At 32.7% G+C, this 12,913-nt stretch overlaps 2 protein-coding genes across 2 annotated transcripts; one reads left to right on the top strand and one right to left on the bottom strand.

Moving 5' to 3' along the window:
• Window positions 1-3,247: 3,247 nt before the first annotated feature.
• LOC18049651 (GDSL esterase/lipase At5g18430) lies at window positions 3,248-5,458 on the top strand. The gene is made up of 5 exons (XM_006443228.2): window positions 3,248-3,569; window positions 4,003-4,133; window positions 4,271-4,513; window positions 4,654-4,906; window positions 5,011-5,458. Exons 1-5 carry the CDS (start codon window positions 3,302-3,304, stop codon window positions 5,244-5,246), a joined length of 1,131 nt encoding a protein of 376 aa, XP_006443291.1. The 5' UTR covers window positions 3,248-3,301; the 3' UTR covers window positions 5,247-5,458.
• A 2,024-nt stretch (window positions 5,459-7,482) lies between these two features.
• On the bottom strand, window positions 7,483-10,501 carry LOC18049650 (GDSL esterase/lipase At5g33370). The gene is made up of 5 exons (XM_024189868.1): window positions 10,206-10,501; window positions 9,949-10,076; window positions 9,363-9,605; window positions 8,617-8,869; window positions 7,483-7,976 (listed from the first exon to the last, which is right to left on the bottom strand). The coding sequence occupies exons 1-5, from the start codon at window positions 10,453-10,455 to the stop codon at window positions 7,744-7,746; spliced, it is 1,107 nt and encodes a 368-aa protein (XP_024045636.1). The 5' UTR covers window positions 10,456-10,501; the 3' UTR covers window positions 7,483-7,743.
• Window positions 10,502-12,913: the final 2,412 nt, after the last annotated feature.

Genomic DNA, 12,913 nt, shown 5'->3' with positions numbered 1-12,913 from the left:
CGGCACGTTGCAACGGTAACTGGCGCTTTTTTTTTTTTTGTTTTTTTTAAAAGGAACCGGGTATTAATAACTTATTTAGGGATGGAAAATGCCCACCCTGCCAACCCGATCATTTTCTTAAAAGGTCGAGCTGGGCTCAAGCTTCACTTAAAAGTCCGATTTTGATCAAAAGGTCTAATAAATATTTTAAAAATAAAAAATATTTTTTATTTTAATTAAGATGTACTTTTTAATATTTATTTAACACACTCATCAGTCATAACATATATTTAAGGTTTTAAATTATTTCGGCCTAACTTTTAAAACATAATCTAATAAAAATAAATTTTTACATCTATAAATTTGTATGATATAATGAAATTTTTTTTTCAAAAAATGTAACACATAAATTCCTGCTTTTAAGCTCGACCTAAAGGAATCCCAACCGAGCTAGAGATTTTGCCAATTCTGGATGCGTTTGGTATTGAGGCTAGACAGCTGTAACTTAAAAGATACAACACTAAAATTTTCGGTAAACACTAGTTGTTGTACCTTAGAAGATATGTTGATATGATATTTCACTTGTATAATGAAAAATCTATTATATCTTTAATAATTTCATCAAAATTATTATTTAAATTTTATATTTGTTATATATTACTAACTTTTATTTCATAATTACAACTTTTTTTCCACAGCAGCTATAGCTTTTAAGTTACAGCACCTCAATCTCAAACACACTCTCTATTTGCTAACTACAAAGTATTCACATTGATAAAATGTATCATTTTATGAATGAGTAATATTAGATCTTTCAATATGTAGGCCATATTTGATATTATGATTGGGTAGTTATAACTTAACAGTCAAATATAAAAATATTTGATAAGTATTTACTATCGTAGCTTCAAAGCTGAATTGATTACTTGATTTATTGTACACTTGTATAATAAAAAACCTTTAATATCTTTACTATTTTTATTAAAATTATTTAAAAATCTTATTATCACATATTATCAACTTTTATTTCGTAGTGACTGTAGATGTGGCTTAAAAGTTAAAATACCCCAATACTGCATAGGGCTTTAATTCTAATTTGAGCATTAATTGATGCAACATCAATCTTAATTTAAATAAGTCAATTTACAAAATTTAAATTTTTTTATCTAGTAACTGATTGACAAAAAGAATTAAGATTCAAATATTAGGATTTCTAGTAGTATTGTTCATAAATAGCTACATTATACAACTTATAGGTTTCTCAAAAATTTTGTCAATTTACAATATTTTAAGAATTAAAATTCCTACATTATTTATTAATAAAAGAATTGATAGAGATACTTCTAAAATTTTATAAAACTATGGGGCTCTAATCAACTGTTTAATTTACTTATAATGTTGATAATCTTAATATCTTTGCTTCCATTATTTTCTTATCCTATAATATATTATTCCTACAAAGAATAATTGATTGTTTTAAAGGGTGAGGTTATTTGTCATTTTAAAAATTACTTTGGATATTCTAATTCTAGTAAAAAATTATTACAAAAAAACTCATCATGTAAATTCCTATTAGAGATAAATTATTATAAGTTAATATTACATAATTACTTTTAACTACCCATATAATACACTAATTATTCAATGTATAATTCTCATGTCTTAAGGGCTAAAACTTTTATTTCCAACATCTTAGTCCATACTTAAATGAACAATGAGGAAATCAATATTTTGAAACGTACCTTTTGTTTTTGACAAATAAAATAAATATAAGTACTGTAAAAATATTATTTTTTTAAGCTTTTGGCCTTCTTCTTCTTTTTCACTATTTTATTGGGTAGTATCATTAGGATATTTATTATTATTCTGTTCTTATAACAAGTTGTCTTGGGTGCAAAATCTAATACCGAACACAAATAAATAAAATTAATAAATAAAATTGTGTTAAACAATTTGTGTACCACATGACTTGATTATATTATTTTAAGCATGTGTTAAATCTCTTAGAATTGGGTGTATTAATTGAATAGTTTAATTGTGTTTTAAGTAAACAAAGTTAATTAACTTAAATAGTTTAAGTGAAGATTTTTTTTTTGAAATTATAAAGAGTGTACAACATATAAAATTATTTTTCTAAATTTATATATGAGTGTACAGAATAATAAAATGTTCACAATAAATTTTAGCACCCCACCCTTTTTTAAAATAGTTTAGAGATGAAAATGATTGCAACGCAATAAATAAAATGAAGATATATCTAAGAAAATGTATACATAAAAAATAAAAGGACGAGGTGTTCATAACTCTCAATCAATTACCAGTTTGCTAATTTGTATTAGGCCGGAAAAGAAGGAAAAAGAAAAAAAGAAAATAAATCGTTGGGCTTTGATGTATGACATTTGGTTTATATACTTTTTGGAACTTATAATCGGCATCATCACTAGTAGCCATAATTTGATCTTTATTTGTTAAGACTTGTACGTTTTTATTTTCATCATATACGCCCAACTGCATACAATAGCACATTCAACCAAGTACTGAAGATTTTTCTTCTGAAATACACATTCATCCGTTTTATTAAAACGAAATGGTCCACAAATGTGACCTACCCCAATATAACTTTTTCCCTGGCACATTAACTATAAATATTAGGGTCACATATAAAGTCTGAAATAATGCAACTTCCAACCATCCAACTTCTACTAAAAATAACACGAGAAATTTCCTGTTTGTCTTACACATAACAATATTGCTTCTTAATTTTGAAAGAAGGGGAAAAAAAAAAATAATATAAATGCCTTTTTATTTGGTACCATGTGACATGCATTAATCGTTTGCAACTGGTTAAGCATCATGGAGCAGTACTGTTCTTAGGTCTCCAATGGCACAAAAGTTAAATGACATGTCATCTCTATATTAAGTCAACTATATTTTTAGTGCGGCCATCGATAATTTCAACTGTAAATGTAAATTTATGCTGGACAATGTGCTAAAATGATCTCGGACATGAAAGTTTACACTTCTATACATCATTAACTCGCATTCAAATTACTTGGCGTGCATCAAAGCAGCATATCGGTATTTTAAGGCATTGATTAGGATAAAGAGGGTAGCTGCTACTACGGCTGCTACAGTTGTGTTACTTGCTGCATTATACAACTACCTTTGCTAGCAAGCTCGCTTTTGGTTTAATTTATGGTACCTTTTGTTTCACTCAATGTATGCAAAACCACCAGCTATATAAAGTCACCATTCCCATATCCTTTCATCCCACATCCAAGAAGTATATATCCATATATCTAATTAGAGTTTCGAAACAATTATGTCAATGGCTATTGCGACTTCATCGGCATCAGTAGCAATGCGTTCTTGGATGATGATTATTGGCATTGCATTTGCTTTAGGATCAATTGTTCGTCTTGCTGAGGGTCGAGCTTTCTTCGTGTTTGGCGATTCACTCGTCGACAGCGGCAACAACAACTACCTCGCCACGACTGCCCGTGCAGACGCGCCGCCTTATGGGATTGATTTTCCTACTCACCGTCCCACAGGCCGTTTCTCCAATGGCTTCAACATCCCTGACATTATCAGTATGCTTCTAATATCATGTTTTTTTTTGTGTAATGTGCATACATATATCTCAATGTTGCTTCATGGGCCTTGTTTCCATTCACACAAACACGCACACATAAATATAACATATGCTACACGCTAAATAAATAGTGGGGGGGCGGAAATCATTTTCACGGGAAAAAAAAAAAAAAAAAAGGTAGTGGCTGATTTGAAATTTTGCCAATGTCTTCTACATTTTTATTTTTATTTTTTTTTTATGTTACAACCTACTCACATTTTTTATAGTTTCTCCATTGTAGTCCTCTCCAATGTGGTCGGCTCTCTCAGTTTTTTTCATTTTATATTATAGCGTACTTAAGTTTACGTATGGCTTTTTTTATTACGGCCTCAGGCGAACCAAAATCCTGATTCCTCCATTAGTTACAGATTAATTTCATGCAATGGTGTCAGGTCAGAGAATTGGGCAATCGGAAGCCCCATTGCCATACTTGAGTCCAGAACTCAATGGACAGAGACTGCTCATTGGTGCCAACTTCGCTTCAGCGGGAATTGGAATTCTCAATGACACCGGCATCCAATTTGTAAGCAATAAATTTCTCAAATTTAAATAATCTTAATGTAAAATAGTTTCTTATTTAAAGAACAAAAGTTCCATGGTAACCAATATTTATATATATATATATAACTTGAAATTAATTAATGATACATTAATTTGCAGGTAAACATAATTAGAATGTTCAGACAATTGGATTACTTCGCGGAATACCAGCGTCGAGTGAGTGCTGTCATTGGAGCCCAGCAAGCTCGCCAACTTGTAAACCGAGCACTAGTACTCATCACTGTCGGTGGCAATGATTTTGTGAATAACTATTACTTGGTTCCGTACTCTGCAAGATCTCGCCAATTCACTTTGCCCAATTATGTCAAGTATATCATCTCTGAGTACCGAAAATTATTAATGGTAATTCCAATTTTCGAATTTTGAATCTTGCTCTTATCATTTCAAACGTGTAGCTTGCTTGAAAACCAATCGACTAAGTCCAAGAGGGCATTTTTGAATTTTGCAAGCTTTTATATGCAGTATTGTTTTTGTCACTGCAGAGGTTATACGAATTGGGAGCACGTAGGGTTCTTGTGACGGGTACCGGACCACTGGGTTGTGTTCCAGCAGAGCTGGCCCTGAGGGGTTCCAACGGTGGATGCTCAGCTGAACTGCAAAGAGCCACATCCTTGTACAACCCGCAACTCGAACAAATGCTACAAGGAATAAACAGAAAAATTGGTCAAACCGTCTTCATTGCCGCAAATACTCAACAGACGCACATGGATTTCGTAAGCAACCCACAAGCATACGGTACGCCCGCAACCAAAAGACTATGACTTAATAAGGACACAACACGATAGTACAAAACATACATTAAAAGTGGTGACATTGATGTATGTTTGTTAATTTGGCAGGATTTACAACAGCAAAGGTAGCATGCTGTGGGCAAGGACCGAACAACGGGCTTGGTCTCTGCACAGCACTGTCGAATTTATGCCCTAACCGGCAACTGTATGCATTCTGGGATCCATTCCATCCATCGGAAAAGGCCAACAGATTAATCGTTGAACAAATTTTTAGCGGCTCTACAAACTATATGACCCCTATGAATCTCAGCACCGTTATGGCCTTGGATTCGTTGACCAGCTGACGATCAGCAGCTTCTTTGTTGACAATACATTGAACCACTTCATCTGGAGAGCTTTACTTTGTTTATTTATGCATAATGTCATGGATTTAAAAGTATATTTGTGATCAGTTCTTTTGTATATTTATGCAGTGTGTCATGGGTTGTAAAAGTTTATATGTGATTCTTCATGAATAATACAGTTTGAGGAAGTGCAACTTCTATTATTTTGCTAATCTCATTACTATCTATGCAGAAGAACTGTTGAAAATATTGATATTGAAAAGCAGTTAATCATGGTCTGTCAATCAAATTTGCCCATTTAGTCAGCTTTTTATAAGAGCTCTCTTCCAGTGAAAACCACAGCACCCTAACTCACGCTCATCATATCCTTGGTTCCACATAGCTGCCAGGTATCAAAACTAACTTTCTGTATCTGAGAGCCATCAATGCCTTTTGATACAGCATTTAAACCTGAACCAAAATCATTTTAAAAATAACAAAAAAAAATGCTGATAAAATTCTCATGAAAATATTACAAGTGTAGGATGAGGAGCCCTCTTTTTTTTATATATATAAATATACATAAAATTTTAGTATTTCAATTCCAACAAGATCCATGATCTATGATCCATGATCCATGGATGAGACTAAATACTGATTTTTATTTTTATTAATAGTACAACTGAATAATCAGTGGGTCCCAAAACGTATTATTAATTATTTTTAATCTCTCTCCTCTATTTTCTCTCTTATATTTAATGTCCCTTAATTCTCTCTCTTTTCTCAACGTTATCTCTCCCTTAAAGCCTATTATGAAGCATCACTGCATTAGCATACATGAAAAAGATAAATTAAAGAAGAGAAAAGAGAGAAGAATTCATTAGAATCTTAATTCATCAAAGTAAACACTATTGACAACTTATAGCTACTTTAATGAAAAATTATTTCCCACAATTAATTTTTACTAGTCACAGGCTCATAGCTTCATCCTTGCAGAAGATAATAGTGAGAGCTGCTTTTGTCTAATTTATTTAAGGATCACAGCTTCATCTTTGCTCTAGATAATAGATGCCTTTAGAAGCTAGAGGGAAATAATAAAACCACTCTATTAAGAAATAATCAAAATTAGTTTATCTTGTAATCATGTATTGTAATTTGTATGGGTGAAAATACTTAGAAAATTCATCTTGGTTTAAGAATTAATTCAATCCAGTTAAGAACATAGCTTAACCTTTCGAATTAAGAGATAATCAGCTTAATTAATTCGTTTACGAATTCAAATCTTATTAATTTTAGGAGAAAAAACAGGAGGATACAAAATAAAAAACAATTAATATGATCCCACCTATTATTTGAGTTTCAGTGTCAATAGAGATAGAAATCAGCAATTAATCTCACCCATTAACGTTGATGTTTGTTTAAAGGCTTAGATTCTGTGTATATTTTTGTGTCCAAAAAAAAAAAAGAGGGGGGCTTCTGATCCTATCCCAACAGTATATGGATTAGGTCTGGTTTAATTTTTGGCAATTGAATGAGTAAACCAGGTCTAGTTTAACAGTATTTTTGTGAACATTTTGTCTGAGTATTCATATTATTCTAATATATTTTAAAGCTATCATAGCTTTACATCTGTCAAAGCTCCCATTATATTTTTTTTCACTTACTCTACAAAGCTATTACAATATATTATGGTAATTTGTATGTTTTAATTACATGTATCCGTCTGCCAAAAACTTGGCCTACGTTGCATCGGGTGTTTGTCGTACGGCAAATTTTATGTGATTGATATCAAGTTTTTTGCCCATGCAATAAATGTCTTGCTACATATACATTGAATTTTGTTAGTGGAAAATGCAGAAATAGCGTCCAGATATTGCGCTGCCGACATGTACAAAAACCCAAAAGAAAACTAGCGACTGCTAGGTGGGTCTACTTGTTAGGATCGATTTGAATCCGGTGCAGAGAACTTGTAATTCATTCTTGATAATTATTGTTTCTTGAGAGCTAATAATTCATCCTTGATGATTATACTTTTTTTTTTCTTTTTAAGTGATTCAGTACATAGCGGCAACTGATTTTTCTTTAAACTTTTGTGGTCTTGTTGCATCAGTTTTCTTCATCGTTCTTCAATTAGCTAGGTTTTCTTCCCCTTTTTACCGGCTGCATTAATTAAAATTTAAAGGACATTTACTCCCCAAAAAAGGAGTAAAATTCCTTTTAAGCTACGTGACATGACATTCTTGTATCAAAACATAAAAGAAGGAAACAGAAGTAAGATTTCATTGAACATTACGCATACAATTGGCCAATATCATAAGTTACTACAGCAACGAAAAATCACAAAAGGCAACAAACAGTAGTACGGGTTTGAAGATACATATTATTCTCAACACAGACACACGCAGCATTAATGGCCCTAATTGCCTTGAAACAGGCCGATATATATTAGCTCTGTGTGTGTATGTGTGTATATATATATATATATATATATGTATATGTAACAAAGGTGATTGATTGATTATGTCCTTGAATCCAAGGCCATGATGGTGCTGAGATTCATGGGATACATGTACTCAGTCGAACCAGTCATGAATTCTTGAACAATAAATCCATTTGCTCTTTCAGATGGATGAAATGGATCCCAAAATGCATACACATTTCTATTTGGGCATAAGTTGGATGCCGGAGTGCACAATCCTAGGCCATTGTATGGCCCTTGCCCGCAACATGCAACCTTTGATGTTGTAAATCCTGCACACAAAACAATATTAATTAAATTTTCTGAGATTAATTCTATATAAAAACTGCTGAGTATTAATCGATTGTGGTCCATGATCATAAATTGGTGGTTATCTACACTTTTTGTTATTGAAATAATTTGCGCTGTTGTGTGAATAAATGCAGTCGTTCACTTTTACGAGTCTCAGCTCACTTAATTGGTCAAAGTTGATTATTACCGACTCTTTTTAATTGAAATAAATGCAGGGTTACCTTTTTTTCTTGGGGCTTGTTAGCTTAATCATATAATTGGTCTACAAATGGTCATATCCTTAATTGTCTTCTCAGCCCACAGCACCGAAAGGGTTACTATCTCTATATCGTGTATCTTTATCTAATACAATCATAATGATCTAGTGACTCCTTTTTTATTTTTATTTTTTGAACTTAACAATTTTAACTCATTTGAATTTCCAACTCCACTTGTGATACGAAGTTATTATTTAAACGGATAAGGATTCGGTGTTTTTACTTCAGATTTTAAAACCTCTCAAAATTCTAACAAAGAGATTTAGCACGAGAGTGAAAATGATTGATTTATTAGAACAACAAGAGTCTCCAATAATTTTTTCTTTAAACAAACCATACATAAAGAAGGGATTGGTCAACATACCGAACGCTCGAGGGTTACTGATGAAGTTATATTGCATCTTTCCGGTATTAACAGCAACAAAGATTTCTGAACCGTATTGACTATTCAGATCTTTAACCAATTGAACAAGTTGAGGATTATACAAATCGGCAGCTCGTTGAAGATCAGCAGCGCACTGTCCATTTCTGCCCCGCATAGCTCGCTCTGCCGGAACACACCCCAACGGCCCGGTTCCGGTAACCAAAACCCTTCTTGCTCCAAGGTCGTGTAGCCTCTGCAATATGCATAAATTGTTTAAACCAAACAGCTTTAGTTAGTAATTCTTAAATTCCAAATTCATTTGTGTAGTCATTCTCTGTGTCCGAATTTTACAAAACTTTTTATTTGAATTATAGCCAGGATACTACATAAAATTATTTTAAAGCAGTGTACGTAGAATCTTGATCGTAGTTCGTATTTAATTAAATTTCATAAATTTCAGACGTCTAGACCTGATCACCATTTTTCATTTGTCTTGTACTAGAGTTTTGCTGCAAGATAAATATAGCAACAGTGTAGTGATACGGTCCCTACAATATTTCAACTTATTTCAATGGATTTGCCAAATTAAATTTCTTGTTGTATCTGTCAAATTTGTTGTATGTAATTGCCTGAAAAATGTACACGTGAGGGCATAAAAAAGCTGAAAAAAATCTTATACATATAAAGTGACAATTAATCGAACCCATCCCATAAAAAGAAAAAGTTTAGTAAATTAGATATTATACCGTTAAAAGTTTTCTGTACTCGGAGATGACATATTTGACGTAATCCGGTAGAGAAAACTGACGAGATCTTGCAGAGTAGGGAACCAAGTAATAGTTATTGACAAAGTCATTGCCACCGACAGTGATGAGGATGAGTGCTCCATTAACAAGTTGCTTAGTCCGCTGCGGTCCGATTAAAGCTGTAACCCGGTTCTGATATTCTTGGAAGTATTCGAATTGCCTGAACATTCTAATTATGTTTACCTGCACCATTAATTTTTATCAATTACTGCTTATCGGTCTACTTGAAACTTCTCTTTTTTTTTTTCCAAAAATAAATTGCTTTTTACAGAGAAGTGAAGAGTCTTTCTCTTCAATGCGGTTATTCGTACGTTGTAAAATATGAATTTGATATTTTTGTAATAGGTATAGTGTCCAATTTAGATCGTATAATACGATTCTCCGCGTCTGAGGATTCCTTTGATAACAGACTAGAAATTTGAAAGTAATTACACGTGCAAAACTAAAATAAAAGTATTTAAGCAAGTGAAAATATTTTTGCTGGGCCATATGGTGGCTTAAAAAAATATGTATGTACTGGACTTACAAATTGAATTCCTGTGTCATTGAGTATTCCAATTCCAGCAGAAGCAAAATTGGCTCCAACAAGTAGTCTAGACCCAGTGAGCTCTGGACTCAAATACGGCAATGTGGGCTCCGAACCAATGTGCTGACCTGCACATATACGGACACACATATTAATGTGTTATAGCTAGTCAAGTTACTATACAATAAAAAAAAATTACATATATATATAACAAACAACACAAAGATTAAGAATATGATCAATTAAAAGAACCCAACTGATGAAATCAGGAATGTTTAGGCCATTGGAGAATCTTCCTGTGGGTCGGCGAGTCGGATAATCAATGCCGTACGGTGGAGAATCAGCCCGAGCAGTGGTGGCCAAGTAGTTATTGTTGCCATTGTCAACAAGTGAATCACCAAACACAAAGAAAGCACGAGCGGCCTCCGCAGCTTGAGGAGCCAAAGCTCCCAATGCCATCACAAGACCTAAAATTGTCCGTACACCAAAAACAAATGAGCTTGCCATTGTATTATATTTAACGCGAATCCTAGAAAATCTAAGCTTGCTGTGCAGTTTGGGCCTGTAAATGCAAGAGCAGATAGTGGTCCTTATATACAATTTCATTCGGAGAGTACTCGTAGGTGAAAATTTAAGGCACCAGGGCCTACAAAAGCAAAAGCCGTGCAGCTAATCTAGATGCAAGGCCATATCTGATGTCACCATGGCTCCACTGCCATGCAAATACCTACCACCTTTTTGCTTCCACGTTCTAATTAATCTTTTGAAGATATTTGTAAAATAGGACGACTATAATCTACCCCGAAAATCTTCTTGTCCGAACGCTACAAAATCACTGAAATTGATAATTATACTAAATGAAAATACATATTTTATACTATCACAAGGTACTGATTAGCTAAAGAGTTGAGAGTTGTCTTAAGATTATATTTTATGGGGTAATATTCTCCTCAACCCCATAGTTACGTAGACAATTATTTTTATTGGTCCTTGTTACATGAAAAAGTAATATGGGCCCAATGATACATAAGTCGGGTTCTAATTAACACCATATAGAAAGAAGTCCAAGAACTTGTCTTCTACTAAAAAATTAACTTGAGATTTGAGAATTTTCTCAAGCTTATATTATTGGTCTAGTTCAATTCTCTTGGTTTAAATGAAAAAATATATTTGTATTGACATAAGAAGTGTGGGATTCGAAACTCACTCAAAATGGTGAGGAGATTTAGTTACAATCACACTACTATATTTTCCTTATTTTTTAATATTTAACAAATTTTTAATGAATTTTTTAAGTTTAGACAATGAAATCATCACTATATCCAAACTTTAGAAAACTAAAAAAAGAAAAAAACAAAGAATGACAGAACCAAGAATCACTCAGCTCAACCATCTTGAGACTAATAAAAACGAACATTGAACCTATTGTTGTGTAATTCGATTCAAAAAAGGGATGATTTTGGAAGATAAAATCAGCAGGATCATTAAATGTCACCCAACTTTAGTTTCATTTTCCGGGGACCGTCCTCAAAAGATGGGGATCAAAGATTGCTTTGTGTTTTACAAAAAAATTATGTTGGGATTCAGGTACCTCCGAATTAATATATATTCTGGGCTTTTAAAGAAGTTCTCCAAACATGAACCCAAACTAGTACACTTTGGTCAAATACTCAAATGTCAGGTTCTAAAAAGTTTGCCATTATGATCAGGGTCACTCCAATATGAAGCCTTAAATTATTGTTTTTAATTTTTTTTTTCTTTTAGCCAACAAATGAAATTATATATACCCAGAAGATTTTTATAACTAGGCTCCCTTTTTATATTAACAAGATTCATTCAATTATCAGAAAAAGTTAGCTATAAATTAAGTGAAGGTTCATGTGATCGTTTTGACAATCAACCAAAAGTACTTCTGGAACTTTTCGGTATATTAAATGTCCGTAATATATAGTTAGTTTCAGAACCGACAGTATGTGGCCATCTAGTTCACCTATCATAGAAGCCTAATCTGGGCAGAAAAGTAAAATTTTCCTGGAAAACTTTTTGGACCACTGAAGTGAAGTGCAGCAAAATTTGAGCTGTAGTGATGCTGAATGCAACCTAACTTCGCTTTAAAAATGGGAGAAAAAAATAGTTCAACTAATACCAACTTTCGCCGGGATTTCAAATAGATTCAACTATTATTTTCAACCTGCTTTTTAGGCCCTTTAATTGCTAGAAATTAAGATCAAGAACATAAAATATCATGTCTAAATCAAGCAGCTGAATTGACCTTGCGACCGCAATAATTTCCGTCATGGCTAGTTAAATGAGGGAAAAACACCGAATGAAGTGTTGGGAAAATATGCTCTTTAAAAGCATATGTGTTTATTTAATTGTAATAAATATTTTTTCTGATTAATAAAATTAATGAGGTATTTTATTCAAATATCTTAATTGCATTAATATTTTGATCAAAGTCCATTTAATCATATTATATGTATTTATGTGATCACCATGTGGGTTCATAGAAGACATAAATATAAGTTATCTTATGATTAAATAAATTTAGTTCGCAGTTGATAAACAAAGTTGGGCACTTTATTTAGGTATAGACTGTAATGAATTCATTGAATGATTTGTCTTAATCATGTATGAATTTATTGATGTAGTACGACTCTATTGAACTGGATCACATGTGAGATTTAATTAACTTTATAATAACTGTCAGACTTATTAAATCTCATAGGCATTAATTTTACTGTAATCTTAATCTTGAGTTAATTATGATTTCATTATTGTAATTGTTATTCCATTTGAGTTACCAATGGGCACGACACATACTTGTGGTCAAGATTACCCGGTATCTTGGTGGGCGCAATTATGAGTATTGGAGTTATGGATTAACAATATAGAATTTGTACAACACATCTCTTGATGGGTTTTTCGGCACTTGATCATAGAATTCTCTGGCCAGAGTGTGTCA

The sequence above is a fragment of the Citrus clementina genome, unplaced genomic scaffold, assembly GCF_000493195.1.
Source record: "Citrus clementina cultivar Clemenules unplaced genomic scaffold, Citrus_clementina_v1.0 scaffold_3, whole genome shotgun sequence".
Taxonomy (NCBI): Eukaryota; Viridiplantae; Streptophyta; class Magnoliopsida; order Sapindales; family Rutaceae; genus Citrus; species Citrus x clementina.
Note: the sequence above shows the minus strand (reverse complement) of the source record. Positions and strands in the feature narration are given on the sequence as shown.